This window comes from Varanus komodoensis, unplaced genomic scaffold (genome assembly GCF_004798865.1).
Source record: "Varanus komodoensis strain SLA01 unplaced genomic scaffold, ASM479886v1 scaffold77, whole genome shotgun sequence".
Taxonomy (NCBI): Eukaryota; Metazoa; Chordata; class Lepidosauria; order Squamata; family Varanidae; genus Varanus; species Varanus komodoensis.
Window position 1 is genome coordinate 2,601,065 of NW_025336442.1, and position 26,923 is coordinate 2,627,987.

Consider the following 26,923-nt stretch of genomic DNA (forward strand, 5'->3'; position numbering starts at 1 on the left):
AAAGGTGTTGTAGCTCTCAGAACCGATTGCTGGCCCTGCCAGTCCAAGCTTTTGGCGTGTGGGGCAGGGTGGGAACCACTGAGAGCAGGTGGGATACAGGCCTCTGCCACGGACAGCACGTGGCCTCACGTGGCTGAAACTTGTTGCCCTGCACCATTAGTCAGCTCGGACCAGAGACAGTTGTATTTGGAGAGCTCCCCCCCCACACACACACACACAAGCACACCCTGGTGCTAAAGGAGCTCTTGGTCTCTCTGAAAAGGCAGCTTTTGCGCTACGTTGAGTAGACCAGGTTGGCCCTCTGCAGTAACTGAGTGACAGAACACAGCAGTGTTGCTCCTTGCCGAGTCAGACGGCGACTCCTGTAAAGAGGGACATCCTCTTCCCAGGCCTTTTGGGAGACTGTTTTTCTGTCTTTGTCGAGTTAGAGGGCAACCCTGTGCTTGACCCCGAGCGTGCTGGCTGGGAATGCTGGGACGGCAGGGCTCTGTCTCAGCATTCATGGGACTGCACCCATAGGTGCTTGACAGCCAGAGGAAGTGCCGGAGTGGGATTTGGGAGACCCACATTCTAGTCTCCAGTCGCCATGGAGCTCACTGGGTGATCTGGGGCCTGTCGTGGGTTCTCAGTTTCACCTATGCCACCGAGTGGTTGAGGATAAAATGGAGAGGAGGGCAAACACGTGCACTGCGCTGGGCTCCGTGCAACAGGGAAGAACGTGGGATATGCATTGAATGTATTTTAAAATGTAGTAACAATTGCCCCAAAGCAAGTTGGTGAATCCGGGGTCCTAAGCGAGTTCTCCAAATAAACCCACAAGAGCGGCAAGGCTGCTGAAGGGTGGGCAGTCTGCTGCCCCATCCCGCTGCAGGTGAGGGGAAGTCCTACTTTCCTCCCTGAGGGAATGCAGTGCCTTGCCGCGCTGAGCCTGGGCTAGGGTGGGATCTGAAGATGCACTGTCCTCAGTGATACAATAGGTGCATTGTTCCTCGGATGAACGCACCCTTTGCCAGCAAGGAATATAAGCCCCTGGCGTGCTGATGCGATGCTGTGCGCTTGTGGGCCGCCTGCCATTCGCCGGCGCTGAAGCCTGTCTCCCTTTTGCCCTTTACAGCCGGGTGGTGCGCAAATCCATCGCCAGAGTGCTGACAGTCATTAACCAGACCCAGAAGGAAAACCTCCGGAAGTTCTACAAAGTGAGTCTGAACTTGCACATTTCCCCCTTTCTCCACACCCTGCCTCTTCTCTTGACAAGGCCTTTAGTGGGGCAGGAGGAACAGAGCTGTGGGCCCTTTTTTTGTCTAATCATACATAGGATTGCACTTTAAGGTGCTCAAATACGGGTTTATCTTAAATACTTGCTTTCAATTGGTTGCAGTTATTGTATGTGCCTCCTTCCAGAATAGAAATCCCACCAATGGCTTACAAGAATTTTAGCAACACCAGCTCAATGAAGAATATTGGCTTCCTTCACAATACATACATACACAGTCAGGAGACTTCCCTCTGGGTGGTTGGTTGAAGACGGCCTGGGAGCAGGGAGAGTCCGTCTGGAGCAGGAGTGGGTGCCTGGTGGTGTCCTCCGCTCTTTCCCGCTGGCCTGGAAGCATTCCCAGAGGCTCATTAATAGCAGATGGCCCAGGGTGGGGGGTTGGGCTGGAGATCTTCTTTCCATCCCCTCCACACTTCCTGGAATCTTCGCATACAGCCCATCTCCTGTCTGGTGGGTGGTGTTCCAGGGCACTCCGGTTTGCAAGGCTAACACCCAGCACTGCTCAGCACCTCGTCAGCGCAGTGTGAATCTGCTCTTGCCAAAGAAATCTCCTGCTCGGATAGCCTCAGCTGGGGCCGTGTGGTCCATGCAACTGTCCAGCAGGTACACTGTGTTTCAAGGGCTGCGCAGCTCTATATAACAGTAGGGTGCGACATCAAGGAGCCGACGGCCAGTGGCGTGGATGTTCCTGGAAGAGCAAGCCAGGAAGGGCCCTGCCAGAGAGCGTCCAGTGCTTTAGAGACTTCCCCCAGTGTCTTGGGCTGCATACTCGCCCTCCTTGGGATCCATCGTTCAGGGTCTTAGACCATTTGCTACTTGCCTCGTTTTGTGTACAAATGTCAAAAGGAATTCGTTCTCCGCACCTTTCCAGCAGTTAATCTGGAATACTTGACATGAGCTTTGGTGGTGGTGGTGTTTTTGTGTTCCCCATTAAGTACTACTCAAACAAATCGAGAGCCTTGTATCACAGCCACTTTCTTGGTAGCGTGCAGGAAGCAGGCGGCTGGTGTGGGGGACGGATCCAGCTCCCTCCATCTGTCCTTCAGCAGTTCGATTTCCATGCTGGTCGCAGGGAAAGCGAAGCGAAGCAAGGGAAATTCCCGGCACAGAGAAGACTGACTTGTGTCTCCTGCTGATGGCCACTTGAGGGATTGGGGCAGTGGGAGAGCTTGAGGGCGGCACATGCTGAGCGGCGCTGCACTGTTTCCCCCTCCGCTCAGGCCAGTGTCGCTGTCAAGCCAAGCAGCCCTTGTGCTGGGCCCAGAACACCCTTCTAAGATCATGGTACTGTTGCATCCCTCTAAAGGATCGTAAGGATCTTACGAATGCAAGAGCAACCTCTCCTCATTTTCCCAAGCAAGCGGTATCAGAAGTATACTCCATGCTGGAGGTAGCGCATAGCCGCTGCACATGGTAGGCTTATTTGTCACATGTGACCAGGCCAGGGGCATGTGCCAGGTCTGGCTGCACAGGAGCACTTGCTTCCCTCCCGTGAAGTTTGCAGGCCACTGTTGCCCACGTGTTCTGTCTCTGAGCCTGGCTTATCGCTCTCCCACAAACAGGGTAAGAAATACAAGCCTTTGGACTTGAGGCCCAAGAAGACACGAGCGATGCGACGGCGGCTCAACAAGCACGAAGAGGGTCTGAAGACCAAGAAACAGCAGCGGAAGGAGCGACTCTACCCCCCTCGGAAGTACGCCGTGAAGGCATGAGCCTGGGGGTGCCCCTCACTCAGCTCACATTCACACATTAAAGGTGCCTGGTTCTTTGGAAGTTGTGTTTGGCTGCAGTCATTTCTTGGGGTTGCAGTCACTCCCTGACCTAGGAGGCCCTCCCACGGATGGGTTTTGAAGATGGTGAGCTTCTGATGCGCCTTTTTGCCGAGAGCAGTGTGATTTACATGGGATATCGCGACGCACTGGCGTGGAGTCGGTGGGTTTTGTGTGAAAAAAATAATTTATCTCAGTTCCGTTGTTGATAAGAGATAGTGCATCAGGAAACCAGGGAAAGAGCAAGATGCTGTTTGCTTCCTTTCTCGCAAATACCAAATAACATCAAGATGTAAGGCTGAGGGCCAGGCTTTCTAGAAAATTCTGAATTGAAAATTTCCCTGCTCCAGATGGGGGGGGGATTCAATACCAACTAGGGGTGTTTGTATTGGAAAGTTTTCAGTCAGCATCAGAAAAATCACTAGCATGTGCTACAATTTAGCACATTAACTAAATACAAGTAAAATAAAGAACAAAACTTTATTATGTGTCCCATGTTAACTTTTTGACACAAGAATGTGACCTGAAATATGTTTGGGGGGAAATTAAAGCCACGATATGAAGTCTTACATCATGGAAATACTGTTACTGGAGCGTGTGCAGACATCTAGAGACCATATATACTTGCATACCAAGAGAAGAAGGTACTGGAAATGGTTGATGCACTAAGGATGCAATTCAGTGGCCTCTGGAGTGTCTGGATGGCCATTGGGCATGTCTGTGTCCAAGCCTGGACCCCAGAAAGGATTCCGAGTTGGGACTAGGACTCCAACCGCAGAATGCTTTCTGACCTGGCAGCTGGCGTGGTTCGTTGTCATGAATCCAGAGCTGGAGCCGCAGGGAGCAGTGCGGGTGGACTGAACAGCCCACGCACGGGGCATCCTGGCAGCATCTCGGCCCCTCCTTGTGAGCCGAGGAATCGGGCAGCTGCAGCCGGCCATCCATGGCTTTTACAGGAGCGACACCTGCCTTCATGCACCTTCCTCCCATAATTGGAGGCTCACAATTCGGCAAATGTGGAGCCATGTGCAGTCACATTCAGCCCTTCCCACTTGTAATCCCAGCATTTCTGGCGGGCACAATCCCTGGGATCCTGCAGTCAGAATGAAGCACTCCGGTTGCAGAAAACGGCTTGTGCACAGCAAGGTGGCAACCATGCCTCTCACCCGAGTTCAGCTCTCACGTGGAGCTCCCTGGAGCACTTCCTTTCATTGCAGAAGAGTTCCGTTGTATATGCATGTTCTCCGACATGCCATCTGAAGCACATTAATTACAACTTGCCCAGTTGGCCTAATACTGCATTTGCCCTTGGCACCCATTCATTTTTACTAACGAACATTTTTCTGCAGGAAAACACGCTGGCACCAGTGTTTCCATCCACCCCATGTAACTGGCCCAGGCAGGTGGCAGTTGTATGCCCAAATGTCTGGAGGACCACAAGTTATTTTATTTATTTTTCGATTTTTATCCTGCCTTTTTCCTACAAAGGGCTCAAGGCAGCTTACATCATTCTCCTCCTCCATCTTATCCCCACAACAACCCTGTGAGGTAGGTTGGGCTGAGAGTCTGTGACTGGCCCAAAGTCACCCAGTTGGCTCCATGGCTGAGCGGGGAATAGAACCCAGATCGCCTGAGTCCCGGTCCCATGCTCTGAACTACTGCACCACACTGGTTATCAACCCAGAGCAGTAAAACCTTACAAAATTTCCACTCTTGGGCACAACCAGTTTTCAAAACAAGCACATGAGAGGAACTCTGCCATAGTCAAGCAGCATTTTCCCATGCTTTGAGCATAATCCCCAGAAAAGTTGCAAGCCCGCCCACCCTTGTTTTAGCTGCATGATGCCTTCCTGTCCTGGGTGCAGAGGAAGGGATTTTCCTTCTGCTGCAGCTAACAAGGGGACTGGTCTGTCTCGGACCCCTTGCACACTTGGCTGCGTGGACGTCTACAGCAACCTTGCACTCTCATCCTGCTTGCCAGACCAGCTGTTAAACGCAAGGTTGGTTTTAATGCTTCAGCGGAATTGGTGCACCTCTGTTCCGGGATGTAGGCTGAAGGACTTCCCAAAAATGTGTTCAGAAGGAAGGAAGATAACAGCTAGCAGCTACTGATAATTTGAAGACCATCCTTGTCTACCTGCCCAGATGCCCCCCCCCCCCGGGCCCCATTCTGGACCTTCTTGTAAAATTTCCACCTTACAGGGGCCTGCCTCCCCTTCCATGTTCAGGGTCTGCTCATCTTACGCAGCTCCTAATTGCCTCCTGAGATTTCATAAGGCCTTGCTTGCTTCCAAAGATGCCTTTTGAGCCATGAGGGCTAGAAACATGCTTTCCTGTTTTAACAACAGCTAAGCCTCGAAAAGCTATTTTTCCACCCATCATCCACAGAAGCCACTAATGCAGGTAGCTCTCTGTAGACAAGCCTGCAGTTGTTTTCATGTTGGATTAAGAGTTAATACCAAAGAGGGCCAAGTCCTAGAGAAGAAAAGTGCAGGGAGAAGCATGAGTCGGTGCAGGCACATGCTCCAGTGTGCACACCCTGGGGCTCATTGCAACAAACAGGGCAGCTCCTTCCTGCTCCGCCCTGCACAAACTTCACCAGAGTGTCACATTTCCAGCTGCTCTCTGCACGGGAGCTGGTAACTAGGTAAGTCACTGTTGGGGCCAGGGGTACCAAAGGGGGTGGCAGCTGTGACCCTGGAGAAAGTTTGTGGCAAGACAAGTGCCAACACACTTGAAAAGCACTAAAACAGGCTGCAGGTGCCACACAGCTGGGGAAACATTTTAACAGGGAGCCACAAAACAAGACAGTAATGCGCCTCCGGCCAGTTATGGGGCACATGGAGCTGAAGGTGGGGGAAACATCTTTTCTACCCTGGAGGTACACAGGGAGACAAAAGGAAGGCGGGTGAGGTGCCCTGTACTTTTCAAAGTCTTGCAAAGAAGAGGGGATTTCCCTGCCTTCACTTTTCTCTCTTCCTGGATGCTTTATGCTCCCCCTGCCGATAGTGGCAAGGGAAAGGCATTTTGTGCATGCTCAGAGGTGTCTGACACCACGACGTTGCCACTGGCTCCATCAAGCCCAACATTTTATATACATCCTGGAGGCTTGCCCCTACAGAGAAGTCTCCCTAGAACCCAGCGGCTTCTGGAGCGGGGGTCCCCTCCTGGCTGCGCGATGTCCCTTCTTCCTTCCTTCCTTCCTTCCTTCTCATCCCATCCGCAAATGGCGGCCACCTGTGCACAAAACGCTCTCCGAGCCACCCTTGGGAGCAGCCTCGCCTAGCCAGGCGCCTCCCGGATGTGTTGCAGTCCAGCTCCCATGTTGCTTGGCCGGGGAATGCTGGGAATTGCAGTCCAGCACACCTGGGGCGCGGCAGGGTCTCGGCCGTTCCCCCTCGGCAGCAGCCGCGCACACGCCCTGCAGGTGGGTGCGGGCCTTCCGGGTGCCGGGCGGCCGCGGGGGCCCGCAAGCCGCGCAGGCGGCGGCTGCCCGGGCGCGCAACCTCGCTGCGCCGGAGAGGGGCGCCGCGCCGCTCCACCGCCCAGCCCCTCCTGCGCAGCCGGGGCCGCCGCTCGCCGGGCGGCCCCGGCCTCCCTCCTCGTTCCCGCTGGGGCGGCGCCCGGAGCGCGGTTCAGCGCGGACTTCCTCGTTGCCGCCGCCGTCACGCAGCCGGAGGTGGCTGTCCGCGCGCGCGCGCGCTCGTGCCAGGCAGCCCGGGGGCGCGCGCCCGTTCCCCGAGCCGTGCTGGCCGCCCGCCCGCCCGCCCGCCAGCCCGGGGGGGGGGGGGACATCGGGGGCCCGCGCGCAGCACTCGCCCCTCCACACCCCGTGCCGACAGCTGCGGCTTGGCTGCGCTGCGCTGCGCGGGGCCCCCTCGCCGGTAGACCCGGCCGGGCATCGGCCCAGGGCCGCGCCGAAGATGGGCGAAAGCCCCCTGGCGGCGCTCCTCGGAGCGCAGGAAGGGCCGGGCCGGGCGGGAGTCCCTCTTGCCCTGCTTTCCACTGGCCGGGTACCTGCACGAAACCCCCTAGCGGGGCTAGCGCTCTCCCGCTCCTGTTCCCCAGCAACTGGGAATATGGGTCTGTTTGCCGCAGCCATGCATATTAGTGGGTGGCATACAAGCAAAACATCAATAAATACAATGAAACAGATTGCGTAAAACCACGGAGAGGCTTAGCTGCATGCTAAGGGGTGCCGCCCCTTTCCAAACATTCAGCCTCTGCTCGGCGACTGCTGCGTCCTCTGAGGCCGGCCGCTGCGCTCAGGCTTGTGGGCTTCCCATGTGTGAACAGGATGCCAGGCCGGATGAGCCCTTGGCCCGGCCCGGCGGGGCTCGTCTTCCATGCTGGTGACCATGGCTTGGAGGCACAGCGAGGTGTCTCCTCTGCATGGAGAAGCTCCCCAGCTCGGTCTTGGGCACCTCCAACTCACAGGATCGAGGGGAACAAGGCCCTGCTCTGGGAGAGACCCGGACAGCCAGGCCCCGCCGGTTCTGCACCAGATCGGCCGGCACCGGGGCAGCTTTCTCTAAGAATCCACTGTGTCGCTTACAGGTCTTGGGTCTCTGGCTTCCCCTGCACGGTGAGCAACACAGACAGAGGGAGCGGAGGAGAAACTGGAGACGTTACCTCAGGGAGGGGCACTGCTGCTCAGCAACAGAAAAGGCTGCTGCTCAGACAAGGCCTCGCGAGCCGCCGTCGCATGGAAAGCAACATGGCCTCTGTGACCCTTGGGCAGGCCTTCTTCCCCACGCAGCCAGAGCAGAAGGCTGAAAGCCTCGGCCCCACGAAGGGGGCCATGGCAGTCCTGCTGCAGGAGCTCTGGGGGCTCCAGCTGCCTCCGGTGGAGAAGGCGGCGCGTGTGGAGAGAGGAGCTCCCCAGGGCTGGAAAGGCCAGCTGGCCACACAGCCGCAAGGGCCGGCCACGCCGGCGTGGGCCAACTGGCAGCCGCCTCCTCTGACCCCGTCTGACGACATCGAGGCCTATTTGGCCACCTTCGAGCGTGTGGCCGAGACCTGCCTGTGGCCGAGGCACGAATGGGCGTCGCGACTCGCGCCAGCCCTCCGTGGAACGGCAGCCCACCTGGCCTTCTGCAACCTGGGTGCCTGTGACAGAAATGACTATGAGAAGCTGAAGGAGGCGGTCTTGAATGCCTACAACATCACCATGGAGACGTGGCGCCAGCGCTTCCGGCAGTTCTGCTACCCGGAGGCCGCGGGTCCCCTGGAGGTCTGTGAACAGCTCCGGCAGCTTTGCTTCCAGTGGCTGAAGCCAGAGAAACACACCAAAGAGCGTATCCTGGAGCTGCTGGTCCTGGAGCAGTTCCTGACCATCCTGCCTGGGGAAACCCAGAACTGGGTCCGGGAACAAAACCCCGAGACATGTCTCCAGGCAGCAACCTTGGCAGAAGGCTTCCTGCAGAAGTGCCAAGCAGCCAAAGTCTGCAAGCAAGAGCAGCAGGTTAGAGAACGGCCCGAGTGGCGTACCAGGCCTACGTTGCGCCGGCAGAAGAATGGTGCAAAACCCTTATCCTAGCCATCTCAATCCTTGCTTACGCTGTGGGAGAGGCGTGCATAATTCAGATTGTATTTCTGCACAGCAGTCCCACTGACACAGGGCCTGAAGCCAGCCCAACTCCAAGCCTCTGGGGTTCTCCAGAAGGCCACGTGCCCTCTCCGTGGCTCCACCCCCTTTCTCCAGCCCCCATCACTTTGGGGTGCCTGTTGCATGGTCTAAGCTAAATTAGGCATGGGGTTTTAGGCTTTTTAGCCCTGCCCCTTTTGGCTGTGGCCCTGCCTGCTGCTTAGATTCCGCTCTGAGAACTCAGGAAGGTGCAAATCTGTTTGCTGAAGAATTCCAGGCAGAGCGACTGAAACAATACCTGTATGAGAAGGTGTGCATAATCGTGCAGCAGTGTTACAAACGTCAGTGCTGAGCAGAGCACTTTGGGGGCTGGATGTCAAACGAAAGAGAGGATGGGTCAGGGGACACGGTGGTAGTGGTGGAAGACGACGACTTCAGTCCAGAGCCTTAGGATGGAATCAGGAAGAGTATTGGTGAATGTTCGTTCGGTTAGGCTTACACCTGGTGTTGCTTTTCTCCCCTGGCCCCACTTCCATGGCTCAGTTCTCACATGCACAACTAAGAGTGGTGCTGGAGGAGGGGGAGCTGCTCTGGGAAATCATTGTGAGAAAGGAAATGACTTTTCCCTCGCCCGTTTTGTGGCTGTGATCCAAGGCAGGCCTGTAGCAGCTTTCAGCTTGAAAAGCGGCCTGGCGAGTGGCTCCCGGGTCTCTTGCCTAAAGCCAAGGCAGGGAGCGCAGAGCCTCGAGTGTGGGGCCCAGTCCGGCCGACCTCGATCGCGTAAAGGCCCCTTCCCCCAGCTGCAAGCTGGCTTGCCTTCGCGCCCGTAGCTTCTTCAGGCTCAAAATGTTTCTCTTGCGCAACTGGCAGGAAGAGTGTCAAACCAAGGCCGCCCCTGGGAGCTTCTGCGGAGTGGCCTCCAGCCCTGGAGCTGCACAGAGTTCAGCAGGACGAGTCCCGCTCACCCAGGTGCCGCTGCTGGGTTCCTTGCCTCTCCGAGCGCATCCAGCGCAGCTCAGGCCAACTGTTGTTTGTTCCAGGAACTGACCGCAGATCTGGAGGAGAAAAAGCCGGTGGCATCCAGGACCAGGCAGAATTTGGCCTGCCAGGAAGACGGGTGGAGAGCGAAAGAGGTGGAGCACGGCTTGTTAGGTAAAGACAATGGTGCAGTGCAGTCAGGTCTTCCCAGCCCGTTAAACGGCCACACATTACTTTGGTCGTGATGCACATCTTGGCAGCGTGTGCGTTTTCCTGCCCCGGCCACAAGCCCACCTGCCATGGCACGCATGCTACCCACCTCAAGGTTCCCGGCAGACGGACCTGCTCAGCAGCCCCGATGGAAGAAAAGCTCTGAGCACAGGCAGGGGCCAGTCGGTCACCACAGCTGCTGCTGGCCTAAGACAGAGGTTGTTTTTAGACCTGATGCCTTGGCCCTTGGGTGGCGATTTGGGGGTGAGGGCAGGTCCTTGGCTTTGGCCCCAGAGTCCCACCCTGGTGACGCCTGGCGCAGTCGCTAGCGCGAGTGCACGTTCCCGGGTCCTGGCCCCGCTCAGACATCTCTGCAATCCTAGGAATGTGGTGCTCAGATAAATCTTCACATCCGGAGGGAGGGAGGCGCCCGTTCCTGCTTCTCTCATGATAAACCATCTGCAGGAACTCCCAAATCTGCTGCGGTGCTTGCAGAGGAAATGTGAGCAAGTTGAGGAGGTCAAGCCCCACCGTGCTCAGCAGAGCAAGCTCCCTGGTGGAATTCAAACATTCGTATTTGATTTGAAATCCGTGGTGCTTGAGATCAACACTGGAAACTTGCTTTAGAATTACTGAGTCCAGGAATGTAATCTCTGATATATTTGCATTGAGCTGCCCAAACAGCTTTGGCGACCGGGCAGAAATGTAAAGGAAGAGTAATACATGGTAGTTAACGTGTTAATATTTATTATTTAATATTGACTGCCTGCATTGCCTAGTGGTTAGAGTGCTGGGCTGGGTCTTGGGAGATCTGAACCCTAGTCCTCACATGACCTTAAGTTTCTCTGGGTGATTTTGGGCCAGTCATGGACTCCCAACCTGTCCTACCTCACAGGACTGTTGTGAGGATAAAATGCAGGGGACTATATAAGCTCCTTGTAAGAAAAGGCAAAGTATAAGTATAATCCAAAAATAAGTAGTTAGCATTTAATATCTGACTAATTAAGGTGCAATTCTGTAAATGGTTATGCAGAAAAGAAGTCTGACAGCTCCCAGCATTCCCCACCCAGAGCATCCCTCTGTGAACATTAACTATTTGATAATATCAGTATTTGCAAGAGTGTTTAATATTTTGCAATATATTCTAGGTGACATGCAATGGTATCTGTCAGCAAGTATTTGACATGCAGTGGTTGACAGTATTTCACTATATCTGAAACGAGAGCTGAAGTGGTGTTTAAAAATTTCATTAATGAAATGCAGTGTTATTTATTATTTGATAATGTTTGACAGGTAACATGCAATGACGTTTCGTAGCCGACCTCAACATGTCACGGTCTTCAGTTTTTTACATCCTTTGATTCATGACATGCAAGGGTATATAGTATTTGAGGCACAGTAAGAGTTGCGGGTGGGGGATGGGTTCATAGAGGTGCTGCTCTGATGCCTGTCAAAACGGAAGCAGTTCAGAGGTGCGGTTCGTTCTGATGTGCTTCAGGTCTGACCATGGCTCACAGTTTTGCCTCGCCTCCTGCAGTAATCTAGGTCTCTGTCTCATCAGGCCAGGGGAGCAAACGGCTTCTGCCTCACCGGCTTCCTGTGAGCAATGCAGTGACTCCCGGCGAAAAAGAAGAGGGGTCTCCCTCGGAGGAGAGCAAGGAGCCAGAGGAGCAGAAAAGGGACTCCCTAGCGAGACCCGCCGGAAGCCCTTCTCCGGGTGGTGACGAGGAATGGGCACATGCTCTGCAGTTTCAGTTAGCAAAGGATTTAGCCAAAATGCTGCGAAAGAGTGATGCTCCGGCCAGCCACTGGAGCCAGGACAGCGATGGCAGCCCCGGGGGGAAAGCAGGCATCCCCCGGCAGCATGAGAGGGGCCTCTGCAGCCCCACGGAGCTTCTCGGGACCTGGGATGCGCCCACCGAAGAGCGGCCGTACCAGTGTCCCCGCTGCGGGAGGAGGTTCGGCGAAAACGCAGCCCTTCGGAAGCACCTCAAGCGCCACTTGGCCGAGAAGCGGTACCAGTGCACCGAGTGCGAGATGCGCTTCCGGCAGAGCTCAGACCTGATCAAGCACCAGAGGATCCACACTGGAGAGAAGCCCTACCAGTGCCAGGAGTGTGGGAAGACCTTCAGCCTGTGCTCGGCTCTGTACCGGCACCACCGGGGACACTCTGGGGAGAAGCCCTTTAAGTGCAAGATATGTGGGAAAGGCTTCACGCGGAACTCGAGCCTAGCTCAACACCACCGCCTCCACAAGCAGCAGGACATGTAGCACTGGCCAGACTGAAATAATCAGGGATACCATTCGGGATTCTAATGTCCTGTGGCAGGCGGGAGGAGTCGTGTCTAATAATTGCACTGTGCAAAACTCGGCACCTGAGATGTCCAGTCAGATGTTTCACTTTAGGAAAAATTCCACAACTTTCTAGCCTTAAGATTGCCCCCCCCCCAAAAGTAAATTGTGTGGGCCTGATGCAGTATGGGGATTTTACTGGCCTTTGGAAGGAGCTATAGCTTAGTGAGGGAAGGTCCAAGGTCCAAGGTCGACAGTTAAAAAGATTAGAGAACAGGTGAGGAGAAAGACCCCTTTTCTGACTGAAACCCTAGAAGGCAATTTTGGATAAATTGTCTGACCTGATATCAGACTGCAAGAAGCTGCTCTGTTTGGGCTGTTTTTTTCCAGCAGAAAATCAGCTAGATAAATACATTCTGTTTTTTGCTTACCAACATCCACCGTCTGTCTGTCTGTCTGTCGAGCGGCATATCTACTGGTCTTCCTGCGACTGTTTGCCCAGCTGCAACGGTAAAACAATACCTGTATTGTGAGATGACTAAAAAGGTTCCAGCAACACCTTTATGAGGAACATGCAAAAGAGCACAGCGCTGGCGGTTTCTCCCCCATTTGCATGCTCCAAGGTTCACTTTGCTGGAAGGGGAAGCAAAACTCACTCTGGGAGCCAGGAGATTTGCTCAAGGATCGAGATGGGGGACGTCGTGGGGGACCCTTGTGGGGGTGAGTGAATAGACTGCACAACACTGAGAGAAGGGGATGCCGGACCCGGTGGTTTGCTTGACTGGGCCGCTGATTGGGAAGTCCTGGATGTGCTGTAGAGGAGCACCTGGGCAGAGGGGCACTTGGGATTGCTGGCCTGCATGTGACGAGGGCATAAGGTCCGCTCAGCTAGAAAGCTGACGGTGGACTTCTCTCACTTTAGCAGCTTAGCCTACCTCATAGGGCTGTTGTATTAAAAAATGTGCTGTCCAAAATAGATCTGGAGGAAGACCAAGGTGAGCATGCAAATGATAATGGGAGCAATTCCTCCGACTGCCCCATGGCCGGATTGGGGTGCAGGCACAGCTGCACAGCGGGCTGAATCAACACTACTGCCGCTTTTCTCCTGCATTCGGCTGTGACAGGAAGGCATGCCCCCCGTCTTTGTCTCTTCCTTCCCTGCTTCCCAACAGCTCTTCTCCTGGGTGGAATCGCTGCTGACATACATGGGCTGCAGCCTGTCCAGGAAACGTGTGTGGGGGGGGGTTCCCCTTCCTATTGGGTGGAATGTAAATTGGTGGATTTAAATCTACTCACAGGGCCATCTTTTCTAATGCAGCTACTGCTCTATTATGCCTCTGGCTCCAAGAATAAACTTTTGTGGCTGAGTTTTAAGTTGGTGGGGGGCCGAGGCTGCAGAATGATCCAACACAGCAGGTAGAGCTTGGCCGGGCATGAATACCCGGAATGACTGGGCAAAGGCTGGGGCCCGTTCCCTTCTTTTCCAAGCGTCACTGTGATTCTGAAGTGCAGGTCACGATGGTCTCCACAGCCTTGCCCCAAGGGGAGTTCAAAAGAGCAGGCGTCTGTGTGGCTCCCCCAGCCAAGGACCCTGCAAAGGACCCTGAATGGCCCATTCCAGCCTGGGGACCCCAAACAAGAGAACAGATTGTTCCTGCTCCCCTTCCCAGCTGCTTTGAGCATTACAGCCAAGCTCCAAGAAGTGGGGGGGGGGGAGTGGGGAGCAAAAAGACCTGGTTGCCCCACACCCCACAGGGGTGCTCCCAAGCTGCCTATCCCACTTTTGCCTCCAGAATAGTCTTCCCCAGCCTGGGACCCCTTAGGTGTTTTGGACTTCAACTCCCATCAGCCCCACCCTGTGCTCAGGAATGCTGGAAGTTACAGGCCAGTATTACATGCAGGGCACCAGTTTGGGCAATGGGTCTCCTCAGCCTGGCACTGTCCTGAGATACAGCGATGCCATCAGGGGCACACAGTCTCACCTACCTCACAAGGTTGTTGTGAGGATGAAACGGAGAGGAGACTCAGGCAAGGTGCCGCGGGTTTCTTAGAGGAAAAAATGCAGGCTAGGAAGGCAATAGGGAACCAAAGGCACGGATGAAAACCCGCAAGTCCGGTTGTCTGAAAGACACCACCCTCTTCCTCCTCTCACGCGGCGACACGCACTGGGCCTGGCGGAAGCGGGGCCCTGCAGGCGTTTTCTACCACCGACCCGCTCCACCCGACCCGCTCCACCCGGGCAGGGCAGGGGCGAGAGGCCTGGGCCGGAGGGGCGCCGCCGCCGCCGCGCCTCTCCGCCCAAGCGCCCGTGCCCGTGCCCGGGGCCCTCCCGGGGCCCGGCCGCCTCCTCCCCCTGCCGGGCCGCGCGCCCAGCGCTCTGCGTGCGCCTCGCCGGCGGCTGCGCTGCGCGATAGGCCACGCTGTGGGAGGAAGCCGGGGGGCGGGGAGCGGGGGGAGGCCGGCCTGCCTGTCCGCCCGCCCGCCTGCCTGCCGGCCAGCCGGACGGACGGACGGAGGCAGCGGGGAGGGACGGGGCCCCGCTCCCGCGCGGGCATTGCTCTCGCGCTCGCGCACACGCGCCCCGGGGCTTCGCACGAGCGCCGGCGAGCTCCCTGGCCGCGCCGCCGAACGCCCCCGCGCCTGGGAAGACCTGGAGCCCCGATGCCGGCGACGCTCTTGGGCGGCTCTGCGGTGAGGCTGGGGGGGCGGGCGGGGGCCCGGGTCGGGTCGGGTCGCGGGGCCAGCGAGCGCGCCGCGCCGCGCCGCGGGCCGGGCCGGGCAGGGCCGGGCAGGGAAGGAAAGCCCGCGCCTTCTGCCGCCCTCCCGGTGTGCCGACAGCGGCAGATGCGTTTCTTAGCCGCACGGCCAGCCCGAGGAGAGAGCCGGCTCCCTGCGGGACGTCGCTCGGCAAGGCACGCAGGCGGCACGGGCTGCTGGAAGCGCCGGCGACTCCATGCCGAGCCGCTCCGTCTTGTGCTCGAGGTGGTTTGCCTGGCGCAGCTTTTCCTGGCGCAAAGATTAAAAACATGTGATGGGACAACTTCCCCTTTTGGTTTGGTGCAGTGGTTAAAAAGGCGGCGGGCCTCACCTGCCGTAAAAGGGGGGAAACTCATAAGGGACTCCTAAAGGTTTGGCTTTTGCAGTCTCTCCATGCGAATTGCTTGCTGCTTTTTGGTTTTCCTGTCAGCGAAACAGGTGGGGACAAGTCTTACATGCGTTTAGCAGGCAGTTGCCAGCTGACCAGAAAAAGCCCAGCTTTGCTTGCTCTGGTGCCTTTAACAGTGCCAGGAAGCCAGCAAGTGGAGGCTTCCAGGAACTCTTTGGCACCTGCTCGCAGCTGCAGATTGCAGTGGCAGCTAAAGGCAGAGAAGCAAAGGTGAATTTGAAAGTTGGCAACTGTAGAGGTGCCAGTGTTATCCTTCTGTAAATGGCAGGACACCTGTGTCTTGGCTATAAGGGAAGTAGAGAAACAAGAAATGAAACGCAGAGATGCGGGGCTAGGGACTGGTTTTCAGTGGAAAGTATGAAGCAACAGCTGATGTTGTAGCCTCCAGACAATGGGGGTGGCTGAGCAGTACTTCTTGAGAAGTAGGCTGAGGTTTTGTAGGTTGGTTAGAGCTGAAATACTGAAAAAGATATCTTGGGAACGAGGCAAGCTGCGGCATGTGCAGTCGAGTGTTGCACGTAAGCCGTACTTCGTCCTCCAAATGCTAAGGAAATGCACTTGTTGAAATCGATCCTTTCAAATCCTCCGGCAGTGGATGGTCATCGACTGGTCGGCAGTATCACCAGAATGCCTTGCTCGTTTTTTCTTGCAACCACAGGCCAGTATTTCTTCGGAAGCACGTGTAGGCTTTGAAACTTGGTTAGCCAGCCACCAACACTGAAATCTTGGAAATGTTTTCTGCTCCAGGTGTGAGGCAAGCTGCAAGGCGTGCAAATTTGTAGCTTAGAAACATGAGCCGGTGGAGTCGGTGGAGTCTACACTTTCTTTACTGAATTCCAAGGAAGCTCATTTGTTGAAATCAGGGTGACTGCAAACCCTCGGGCTGTGCATGCTGCTAGACCACACTGGTGATCGCTTAGTTAAGGCCATTGTCATGTTTCACTTGGTTTGGCTTGTTTGCTCAGGGCCCTCGAGATATGTTGGACTACAGTTCCTATCAGGTGCAGCCACTATGACTGGGGAGTGATGGGAGTTATAGACCAACACATCTGGACACCCTTTCACATGAAGAAGGCTAACTTAGAGGCTTTCTACATAGGGCAGCCAACTTTTAAAATGAGCCCTGCTCCTCTGCCTCTAATGGCAAGAGTGACATGCAGAAATCAAGCTGCTGAAACATTCCCCATCGCTCCTGCATCATCCTCCCAGTGAAGGCTCCAGCCGTTTAATCTGTGCTTTTAGGGTTGCTGTGAAAGGCTGGGCTGGCAAAAATAAGTTGGCAACCCTAACTCTAAGCAGAGTGCGTTTGTGCATGTCAGTAGCCGTGACTTAGCACATCCGACTCAGCTCAGGAAGACCTGCTGATAACGGGTGGCGAGAAAGTCAACTAAAAGCGGGTATGGAATGATCTTATGCACGCGAGTGCGTCTGATATGGCTGCGCATTGATAGAGGTTTCCGCCACCGAAAAGCACTCGTGGTCTCGCCATGTGGGCACCGGGCCTGGTCAGTGCAGTTGCAGAGATGTTGTTTATTTTGGGGGCCACAAACTGGATGAAGATACAGAAAGAACATGTACAACTGCCTGCAAGAAGTCTTTTTCTGTCTGAACATGCAGAGAATTGCACTCAAAAGCTCTTCCTTCGGGCCACTGATTCCAGCCTATGGAAAAAGGATGGACCATAAGTGGAAAACTGCCCAGTGATGGGCAGATGAGGGGGCAGGGGAAGGGGCGTGGCCCTCCGCAGAACCCGGGGGCCCACCTGGCCCTTGGCTGGGGGGATTTGATCCCCTTGCTTTGAGATTTCCCATCCCAGTCATAAGCCACCCAAAGCCGGGAGGAGCAGCCGAGGCTTTTGGAGATAAGAGAGCAGCTGGAAGGAAGCGGAGATGATATTCCTGAAGCGGAGAATGCGAGGCGTGCCGCAAAACAGAATTCAGCCAGGACAAGCTTGCACCAAGGAGCCATTTCTTCCCTGGGAAAACACACACACCCTGACAAGGTCTTTCGCTCTCCATGCTCCAGGCTTCCTTTCCCGGGGTGTGAAGTGTTCCAGTTTAGGAATGAGGCTGGACCAGTTTGTCCCGCCCCCGCTAACCCCCAAGGATGCCTACGTTAATGAGTAGCTGGGCAAACAATTCCTGGCAAGAAATCCAGGCACACAATTCATCACGCGAGTGACGCACTCCGTGACAGGGTCTAGCGATGACCTGATCTGTGTGTGGCTGGCTAGCTGAACTACACCAGACTGACAGGATCCAGAACTGCTTGCCTGCCCACCCCTATCTCAAGGGCTTCGGATGTCATAACAAGCAATTTCAGAAAATAAAGCTAAAATGAGGGCTGTCCAAGATGTTTGGGGTCATCATGAGACTGGCGAGCTGCAAGGCAGTCTTGCCCAAACTCCTGAGCTGCTCCAACTCACTTCCTTTGTGGAAGTGGCTGAGTCCAGAGCAGGACTTGAGTGCAGAGAGCCTCCCCTACGGGGAACAGTTAAGAGCAACAACTTCCGCGAGGCCTCAGCCAGACCCTCTGCAGCCTCGCCCCCTGCTCCGGCCACTGAGCGCTTGGGGGCTCGCAGGTCTTCTGCGTCCTTTCTGAAAGGCAGAATTGCCTCTCTCAAGCCCTTGTGCCTGGCAGTCAAAGCTTTAAGCTAAAACGTGCTGGCAGCATTGGGCTTCGATCTGGGGATGCCAGCCCTGCTCTTTTTACATTTGTCCCCATACGTTCCTGCAAAGGAGTCTACAAGAACGTCTCCAAAACTGAATCCAGGCCTCCAGCTGAAAGAAGTTCTGACATCATGGAACGATGGTGCAGCATTACTCAGCTTTGTCACCAAGCTGAGGTCAGCCCAGTGCCTCTGGGAACCTGACCTCTAGCCAGATGAAGAAAGCTATCCCACGTCACCACGAATGCGGTAAACTGGCTCGAGAGATACCAAAACGGGAATCCGGCGCATTTGTGTTCAATGGATTTCCTGACGACTGGAAGTGAGCCGAGTTGGTTACTTCCAGCAGTTTAAGGTGGACCACAATGTGTGCATGCGTTAAAACTGTGTGTGAAATCCGTTTAGATGCGCACCTGCTAACCACATCATCACATTGCTGGCACGTAATTTGTGCAGAGTAGCTGGATCTGTGAAAATCCGAACTTGCCGTGTTGTGTAACCTTCTCCTATGCTGCCCCATATTTAACTTTCCTCTAAGCTGAACAGCCCCAGACATGGGAAGTGCAACTTCTCTTTGAAATGGTTTTCGAAGCCTTTTCCAACCCTTTCTCGGCTCTAAGAGACCCTTTTTGTGATGTACCTACCAGGCGTGTACAGACTGTTTCAAGTGTGGTCACACCACAAATGTGCTTAAGACCGTTTTCCTTTCAGTTTCACTTTCCAGTATCAGCATCAATGCAGTCCCACGGGACAGGTCACCTATCTGTGGCCTCAGTCGGCCTTACAACAGCCCAGTAGAGTAGGCCCCTGCAGTAACCGCTTCTGCGCAAGCTCAGAAACACGGGCTTGCCCGATAGCTTTCCCTTGCCTTAACCTCTTGCCCACCCTCCTTGAGAAGAGGGCCGGCAAGCAAGCAATCTGCAAGAGCTAAAATGTATGGTCCGATATTTAATGGTTGCATGTTTACTCTGAAGTAAGTGCCAGTAAATTTGGGAGGGCTTATCCTAAGCAAGAGTGCATCTCTTGCATCTTACTGAGATGCTTCCAAGGCAAGCCCCAAGGTGTAAAACACACAATAAGCGAGAAAAATTAGCACACGTTAACCACCTAGCTTTAAGCATTCTAACTGATGAACTATAATATATAAAGCATTTTAAAAAGCATTCAAGACGTCCTTGCCTTTAATTCTTTATGCTTCTGAATCAAGCTGAAGCAGAGACATTTCCCTCTTCTATCCATGTACATGCAAAGTTGCTCTCCGTGGTTCCTTTCAGCCGGTGCATCTGCCTTGGGAAGCCGCCGCCGCCGCCGCCGCCGGGTGGTGCTGCAGTCCCAGAAGACGCAAGGAAGGAAGGAAGGAACCCTGTGCCCAGACTATCCAGCTGGAGCACAGCGCTGACCTTCGGGTATCCTGCCCTCGTTTTAAAGTTACAGGGGTCACAGAATGGCCTGATCCAGAAGGGACCCTCCAGAGGGTTTGGACTACAGCTCCCATCATTCCTCTCTGTTGGCCATGCAGGCTGGAACTGATGGAAATGGTAGTCCAAAGCCTCTGGAGGGTTCCCAGCTGCAGAAGCCTGCTGCGATTCTCCTTGGCAAAGGCAATGTCATGCTAAGCGTGTGGAAAGTCTTGCGTGTGGAGCCCCAGAATCCCGACTTGGTGTATCAGCTGATGGGATCTGAGCTGTGGGACGGACCGGAACGGGGTCCCAGGGCTGGGCACCCAGCGGCCTGTGAGACAGGCGGGCTGCGCATTTGGCCTAAAGGGAAAGGAATTTAGGACATCTCAGACAATGTCCCTCTCACCTTCAATACATCTCAGAATGTGTGTGTGTGTGGGGGGTGATGGTAGATAGTGTGGCATAGTGGTTAAAGTGTTGGGCTGGTGGGACTCAGAAGATCTGGGTTCTAGTCACAGGCTTTCAGCTTAGCCTACCTGACAAAGTTGTTGTTGTTGTGTGGATAAAAGAGAGAGGAGAGGCCTCTGGACAGCTGAACCAGCCACCTAAGGACGGCGCAGGTGTGATGTGTGTCGACTGTGGAGACCACACGGCGGTCCCTTTCTCTGCCGCCAAATGCCTGTCCACATTTGGGCGGGGGGGAGGCTGGGGTGCTAACTGGGACTGGGATGACTCCACTCTGCTCCCCTCTGAACCTCTGCAAAACTTTATGGTTCCTTGTTGTGCTGTCCAATAGCACAATAATAATGATGATGATGATGATAATAGTGGGTGCAATCCCTGCCAGAAGCGCCAGTCCGCAGGCAGGTTGCCTGCCGTGTCTCTGCGTGATGTACTGCCCGAGCCGCACCGCCTCCTGCCCTCAGTCAACCTCTGCCGAGAGCAGCCCATTTCTGCCATGCTGGCATCAGTGCAGACGCCCCGTCGGACTGCTGCCAGCACACACGTCGCAGCAGGATGCTCTCGCTCGTGGAAGAGGTCGCTTGCTTAATCTCGGCATGTGTCAGTGCGCTGGGCTGGAGGCCTCGTTCCCGGGAGCATCCCTGCGCAAGACAGTGACTCACGGCAGAAACGGAGCAGTGAGCTTGTAGCCTTGCATGTTTTTGAGAGAAAGTGTGAGGAGTTCATCCGAGGTCATTATCCTTGTGTGATCTTGACGAGCAATCAAGCCCCATTGCTGGCAGGTAGGAACAGACACAGCAAAGCCTTCGAGCGGACATGCAGCTGCTCGAGGGACGCCTGGTGGCACCTGGGTCGCGTCCCCAGCCTGGCCCTTGCGTGGGCTCCCAGCTCTGGCCAACTCCATTTCCTGGGGGGGAGGACTGCCCCACAGCAGTGGGGAGCTACAGGTGTGGAATTTCAGCCAGCTCATCTGCCCAGGCAGAATCCAACAGGATGGCCCACTAAGCTAACTGCTCATTAGGGAAGTCTGTCAGCCAGTGGCTACAGTCATCACTGCAAACTTCAACCACACGGGCTCTTTTAAATTAATCAATAGGTACTTTAAAAACACAATAACCCAGGTGCCCTCCCCTGAGGATACATGCCAGCCAATTTCCAGGTGCCCAGGTTTCTTGGTTTTGATGCTACGGGGTTAATGGACGGACGGACAGACAGACAGACAGACAAGCTTTCTGTTTTATTATTATAAATGCTTGTCCCAATTCTTCCTCCTAGGAGCTCATGGTGGCATCCATGGTGTTAACTTACTTTTGCCTCACAGAGACCTTGTAAGTTAACTGGCCTAAAGCCACCCAACAGAAGGCCAGAATCCAGCAGTCTAACCACTGCACCACACTGCCCTCTCCTGCTGTTCTGATGCTTCTTTTTTCCCCTCCCAGATAAGACAGTTCTACGAGGCCTGCAGGAAGAGGTTGGGATGGATGGCCGCAAGGCGCCCCAGAAGCTCTCTCTCCTCTCCTCCCCAGTCCGGGCTGTCATCCGCCTGCGGAGGACGGCGCACCTCCTGAAAAAGGGCCTGTTGCCTGGGGACCCCCAGGCCAAGCTCCTGCAGCGGCAGATATCCCTGGGCAGAGCCAAGGTGGGCGCCGCAGCCTCCTCCCTGCTGAGCCAGGCGAGCTTCGAGAGCTCACAGTACTTTACCTTCGATACCTCGGCGCTGCCATCCCCGTCAAAAAGCAGCAAACGGAAGAAGAGGCTCAGGAACCCGCGGGTGCTGTACCCAGACTCCTCGAGGAAGTACCTCCCGGTCGAGCACAAAAGCAAGGCCAAGAGGTGCCTCCTCCTGCTCATCGGCATCGTTTGCTTCCAGATCCTCAATGCCATCGAGAACCTGGACGACAACGTCCTGAAGTACGACCTGGACGGGTTGGAGAAGACCATGCACCGCGAGGTTTTTGGGCAGCCGCTCGCGATAGAGAGCATCATGGGGCTGCTCAAAGACTACCTGGCGACTCACATACACAGCAAGCCCTTGGTGATCTCCTTCCACGGCCCGAGTGGGGTGGGGAAGAGCCACGTCGGGTGGCTGCTGGCCAAGCACTTCCGGTCCGTCTTGGGCCACGGTTTTGTGCTCCATTTCTTCACGATGCACCGCTGTCCGGACCCCACTTCTGTGTCGGCTTGCCAGGCGGAGTTGTCCGAGGCGATCGGCGACATGGTAGCCCAAGCAGAAATGGAGGAGAAGATCCCCGTGTTTGTTCTCGACGAGGTGGAGTCCATGTCTCCGGCTTTGCTGGAGACGCTGGGGGGATTCTTCCGGAAGAACCAAACCAACGAATTCCTCAACGCCGTGTATGTCCTCATAAGCAACCTGGGGGGCAACGAGATCACCCAGGACCTCCTGCAGAACGTCTCCAGCTACCTTCTGGATCCCCAGAGGAAGGTGGAGGAGCTGCGGACCACCCTCCGCCCCGTGCTTCACAGCCTCCATCCCCTATGGACCCTCGTCGAGATCATTCCCTTCATGCTGCTGGAGAAGAAGCACATCCAAAGCTGCTTCTATGAGGAGATGATGACGGAAGGGATCTATCCTGACCCGGGCCACATCGAGCGCCTCACCAGGCAGCTCAACTATTACACGCAAGGAGGCCATCAGTTTGCCATCAACGGTTGCAAGCAGGTGGTAGCCCAAGTTAATCTCCTGTGAGGACTGGTGCAAAACCGGCACTCGAGTGTTTATTTCCTTGTGTGTGCATCTCGGGCGATGCGGGTCCCCTGCAGGGGCTGACCGAACGGCTGTTTCAACCCGATGGGCTTTCACCAGCTGAGGCACCTCACTTTAGATTTAAGGATATGTGGGAACGAACCAAGCCGCCTGTGCCAAAGATCCCCTACATGGACTACCGTGATGAAATAAGGATGCGGAATAGAAACAACTGAAAGAAAGCTTGGGGTCCCTTTCTTCATGGCCACAGCTGTTCCCTGAATAGCCCAGGGGTTGCTCCGTGGGCCTTCAAAGTTGCGTGGGCGAGCCCCACATCAATTCCTCTCCCCAAAACAAGAACAAAAGAACACCTCTTGCCATGGATGTTACAAAGTTCAGTGCACACAGACTCCAACCCCTGTTCTGGAGAGACAGTGGGATGAGGGGAGAGGGTAGTGAACGGCTTCAGTAAAGGAAACTGAAGTTTTGTGCTCACAGCAAAAGCAGCTCTTATCTAACAAATACACCTGGGGAAAGCCATGATCTCTGGTGTACTTCCTCAGAAGCTGCAGGCCATAAAGGCCTTGGCCTGGCTTCAGGAAATGATTCTGGCTTCTGGGCACCGGAAATGTTTACTATTCTGCCTTTGAACCTTTGCCATCCTTCTGGTAGAGCCCATCCAATGTGACACGAATGAGAGTTGCACGGTTTTTTAAAAATCGCCAGGAGCTGGCACTTGGAGGCTATTGACTCTTCTGCTGAGCTCCTAGGCCAACACAGATTTGATCCCGATGCCCCCTGGATGCAGAACTGCACGGACCCCTCCCTTCGACTTGCCTGACTCCTGATGACGGGGTTCTGCTCTTATGGGGCCAAGGTGTGGGTATCTGCAGCTCACATCTGGGTTGCCCCGACGTCCTGCCAGCCACGGGTTAACTGGTGCTTTCCAGGCTTTTCTGCCATTTCCCCCACCTTCCAAAAAGTTGAAAGGCTTTGTCACTGATTATAATATTAAAGTGAGTTGGTATTTTTTGTATGTGGGCCTTTCGTCTTTGGCCCAGCCCACCTCTGCAATACGGTTCCCCAGAGCTTCTCTGGAACGGCATCCGGCCCTCGGGCTGCAACGGGCTCTGCGCTCCTGTTGCGGGGGGGGGGGGTCTGTCTCGTCCTGCTGCCAGGGCCACCTCCCTGCTCCAGCCACTCCGAGATGACCAAGCCCTTAGTGGGCCCCCTGTCGGAGTCAGCTGGGGCTTTTCCCCTGGGGTCTCTTGCTGGGGGTCCCAGCACTCAGGGGACTGGGACCAGCACGGTCTTTCCACTGGGCTGCCTGCGCTTTCAGATGCTGCCCAGGCTGCCCCCATCCCCCTCGCCCTGCACAGCCCTGGGCCCTGGCTCTTCAGGCGAAGCAGCTCATCCCCGGGCCGCAGGCGCTCGTCTCAGCCCCTGCTCCCCCCGCCATTGCAGTCCTGCAGCAGACGTTTTCGGCCATGTGCCCCCCAGCTCCCTTCGGCTGGAGGCCACTCCTGCTGCGGCGCTGGGGGAAGCCGGCAACTGCAGGGTCTGCACACCCCCACTCAGTCCCTGTGCCAGACCCTTTCCGGCTGGGCCTTTCAGTCCGTCCAGACTGTGTTTCTTCCTATGCCAGGGCAGGATCTGGCCACTTCTTGGGGCAGGGTGGAAGAGGCTGTTTTGAAAAAATGCCTTCCTAAGAGACATGTCAGAAGAAAGAAAGTGCAAAGATCTTGGATCCCCAAACCTTTTGGGCAGGTGGGCATATCTGGAATCTCGCTCAAACCAGCGATCACAGCAAGGGCCATCACATGGTGACCATGGGGTGTGACCAGTCACAGGGCAGCGCGCAAAGCTTTGCTGTGGACCAAAGTCTGGGGCAGAGGTGGGGCCCATGCGCCAAACCCAAGACACTCTTCTGAACCCAGAGATGGTGCCTTGGAAGGGCCTTTCAGGCATGGCAGCTTCCCACTTAACAAAAAATAATTGAAAGGCATTTCAAGAAATGCAATTGTAAAAATTGGCAGAGGCAGAGAAACACCTAACCTTTTTTCAGTCTGTGTGTGCGCATGTGGAATTTTAAATAAAATTAGACTCAGGAGGAGCAGGGAGTCCAGCAGAAGCTCTCTTTCTGCATTTGGGATGCCAAAGATACCAGGATTAGAAGACATCTTACATGAGTCCTAATGGCTTGAACAAACTACATGGTTGAAAAATGTTCTGTATGTTGTATCTGCCCCACATCTTGCCAGTGACATGCAAAACACAGTTTTCTCAAGCAGATCGTAGGATCCAGATTCGGTGAGGTGAACTGAGCTCCATTTTGAAGGCGATGTAAATCATGCCAGTGTTGGCCGCCTGGAGTAGCGAATGTGGAGAATCCAATAGGGCAGGAACAACCGGAGAGATTCGCTCAATTCCTTGTGTCAGTTCTACGCCGATGCATGTTGAGCCGGTATGCAGACACCCAGCTTTGAAACAGGTTGCCATTTATGTAATTTTGGTTTTGGTGCTAGGGACCCCTGCACTTTTACACAAATGGTGGAGTCCCAAATTTTGCACTAATCCGAAATTCAAGGTGCAGTCCTATGCAGGTTTGGACAGAAGAAAGGCCTGCAGCTCCTGGCACGCACCTTTTCAGTCTAAACTGTACTCTGATGAAAGGCACGGGGGCGACGTGGTGCATGTGCGTATGCGGTCAGAGGACTACTCGTGTGTAATGCTGCTGCTGCTGCAACAACAGACGTGACTTGAATCTAACGAGTTGACCCGGTTTGCACCTCTTGCACAGCTCTCGACTCCAATTGTGAGCAACTTCCAGGAAGCCAAGTGAGACCCCGATTTGGCCCACTTCTGGGTGTTGCACTGCAGATGTGCTGAGAACCCAGTGATTTTAGTAAAATGGAACCAGCTTTCCAGTGTCGCATGTCCTAGTCTGGGCCAAGCCAGGTGCTGGGAGCTGGGGCCAAAGAGCCGCCAAGATCCAAGATTTTCGCAAACCATGGATGCTGTGCTTCTTTTGTTTTATTGTAAGACCGTCCTGAGACCACATGGTAATGGACGGTATCTAAAATTTTTAAATAAATTAATTAAGCAAGGAGTCCAGGTCATGGAGTGAGACTGGAGACACCAAACAGTGTCGGAACTCAGGTGTGCAAAGCAAAAATCGAGGAGGCACGCGGGCCTCCGACATTCCTCCCAGAGGCGTACCTGGCCCGGCTCCACCTGGAAGGCTCTTTCCGGAGAAGCTGCAGCGCCCTGGCTGAGGATACAGGGTGGGTCTGACCCACGACTCGTCTGCACCTTTTCATTCAGCGCAACCAAGTTGGGATTAATCCCTCCAACCTTTAGTCAGGATTAGTCCCTGGATCATCTTTGATCAATAAAAAGTAAAAATACTGAAGAACAGAAACGAAAGAGTGGCCCGTTGACCTGCCTGGGCAAAACCCTTGGGCAGGCTGGTGTGGGAGACTGGCCTGGCCAACAGCCAAAAGTCCACTTCCAAAGCAGCAAAACGGGGAGAGGTTTTGCCGCAGGGCTAGAAGTAGCACGGAAGCCCATGGGCTGCACCGCACATCAGGGGAACTCGGGGGCCACATTCCAAAGTGAGAGGATCAAAGGCAGATGGGATGAGCGTATTTTTGCTCAAGGTCCTCCCTGCATCTAACTAAGCCTTGGGGGAAACAAGTCAAAATGTTAAAATGAAATGTGTGTGTGTGGGGGGGGGGGCGGTACACAAAAGCCAGGAAGAACTCTTGATGATTGCGGGGTGGAGAGAGAAGGGGACTGAGCGTTTGAGGAAGCCTGGATTTGGCCCCAGGTTTGTGGCTCTGCACGTTTGCCACCCGCCGAAGTCTCCCCCGGCCCAGCGCGTGCTCCGCACAATGTCATTTTCTCTTGCCTGGACAAGGGAGGTGTCTTCCCTTCCCGAGTTGGACTTATGCCAGTGGTCCGGCTCTCGGCAGAGCCAGCAGCAGGCCTTCGATGCAGCCCACCAACACTGGGGCTCTGTGCCAGGGAGAGCATCTGTCTGGCGGGAGTGGTTTTCTGCGAGGCGAGGTCCAAAGAAGCTCAGAACCCGCACGGCCCAAGAGGGGAGCTAGGAAGCAAGTGGGGAAAGAGGGACATGTGAGCCCAGGAGAACGGAGAGCGTTGTAGGATCCACCTGCAAAGACCAGAGCTGAGGGCTTTGCAAGTCACCGTCTTAGGGCAGTGCAGAAATCCAGCCCCCTGGGGTCCGAATCTGGCATCCCATAGGATCCGCTGGCGGCATTCCGAGGCTCCCGCCAGTCTGCAGAAGTACACAGCCATTGCTTCCTCTCCCTGCATCCCAAAGAGAGAGAGAGGGTATCCCTCCTGTGATCAGGAAACCGATCCAGAGTTTTCCCTGCAGGGATACAACCCA

At 55.1% G+C, this 26,923-nt stretch overlaps 3 protein-coding genes across 3 annotated transcripts in view; all 3 read left to right on the plus strand.

Moving 5' to 3' along the window:
* RPL35 (ribosomal protein L35) overlaps positions 1-3,046 on the plus strand; it is a 34,547-nt gene extending 31,501 nt beyond the window's left edge. The window contains exons 8-9 of the mRNA XM_044453082.1: positions 1,115-1,196; positions 2,836-3,046. Coding sequence (XP_044309017.1) covers positions 1,115-1,196; positions 2,836-2,985 — 232 coding nt within the window. The 3' untranslated portion in view covers positions 2,986-3,046. The remainder of the gene's footprint in view (positions 1-1,114; positions 1,197-2,835) is intronic.
* Positions 3,047-7,759: 4,713 nt separating this feature from the next.
* LOC123035157 (zinc finger and SCAN domain-containing protein 23-like) lies at positions 7,760-12,385 on the plus strand. The gene is made up of 3 exons (XM_044453061.1): positions 7,760-8,506; positions 9,670-9,781; positions 11,379-12,385. The coding sequence occupies exons 1-3, from the start codon at positions 7,760-7,762 to the stop codon at positions 12,086-12,088; spliced, it is 1,569 nt and encodes a 522-aa protein (XP_044308996.1). The 3' UTR covers positions 12,089-12,385.
* Positions 12,386-14,975: 2,590 nt separating this feature from the next.
* On the plus strand, positions 14,976-25,618 carry TOR4A (torsin family 4 member A). The gene is made up of 2 exons (XM_044453181.1): positions 14,976-19,349; positions 21,245-25,618. Exon 2 carries the CDS (start codon positions 21,283-21,285, stop codon positions 22,510-22,512), a length of 1,230 nt encoding a protein of 409 aa, XP_044309116.1. The 5' UTR covers positions 14,976-19,349; positions 21,245-21,282; the 3' UTR covers positions 22,513-25,618.
* Positions 25,619-26,923: the final 1,305 nt, after the last annotated feature.

Excerpts from the sequence above, each read along its gene's own strand:
- LOC123035157 (XM_044453061.1), top strand. The coding sequence starts at position 7,760 with ATGGCCTCTGTGACCCTTGGGCAGGCCTTCTTCCCCACGCAGCCAGAG. Across the intron at positions 8,507-9,669 it reads TCTGCAAGCAAGAGCAGCAG|GAACTGACCGCAGATCTGGA; the intron begins GTTAGAGAACGG and ends TGTTTGTTCCAG. Across the intron at positions 9,782-11,378 it reads GGTGGAGCACGGCTTGTTAG|GCCAGGGGAGCAAACGGCTT; the intron begins GTAAAGACAATG and ends CTGTCTCATCAG.
- TOR4A (XM_044453181.1), top strand. The coding sequence starts at position 21,283 with ATGGATGGCCGCAAGGCGCCCCAGAAGCTCTCTCTCCTCTCCTCCCCA.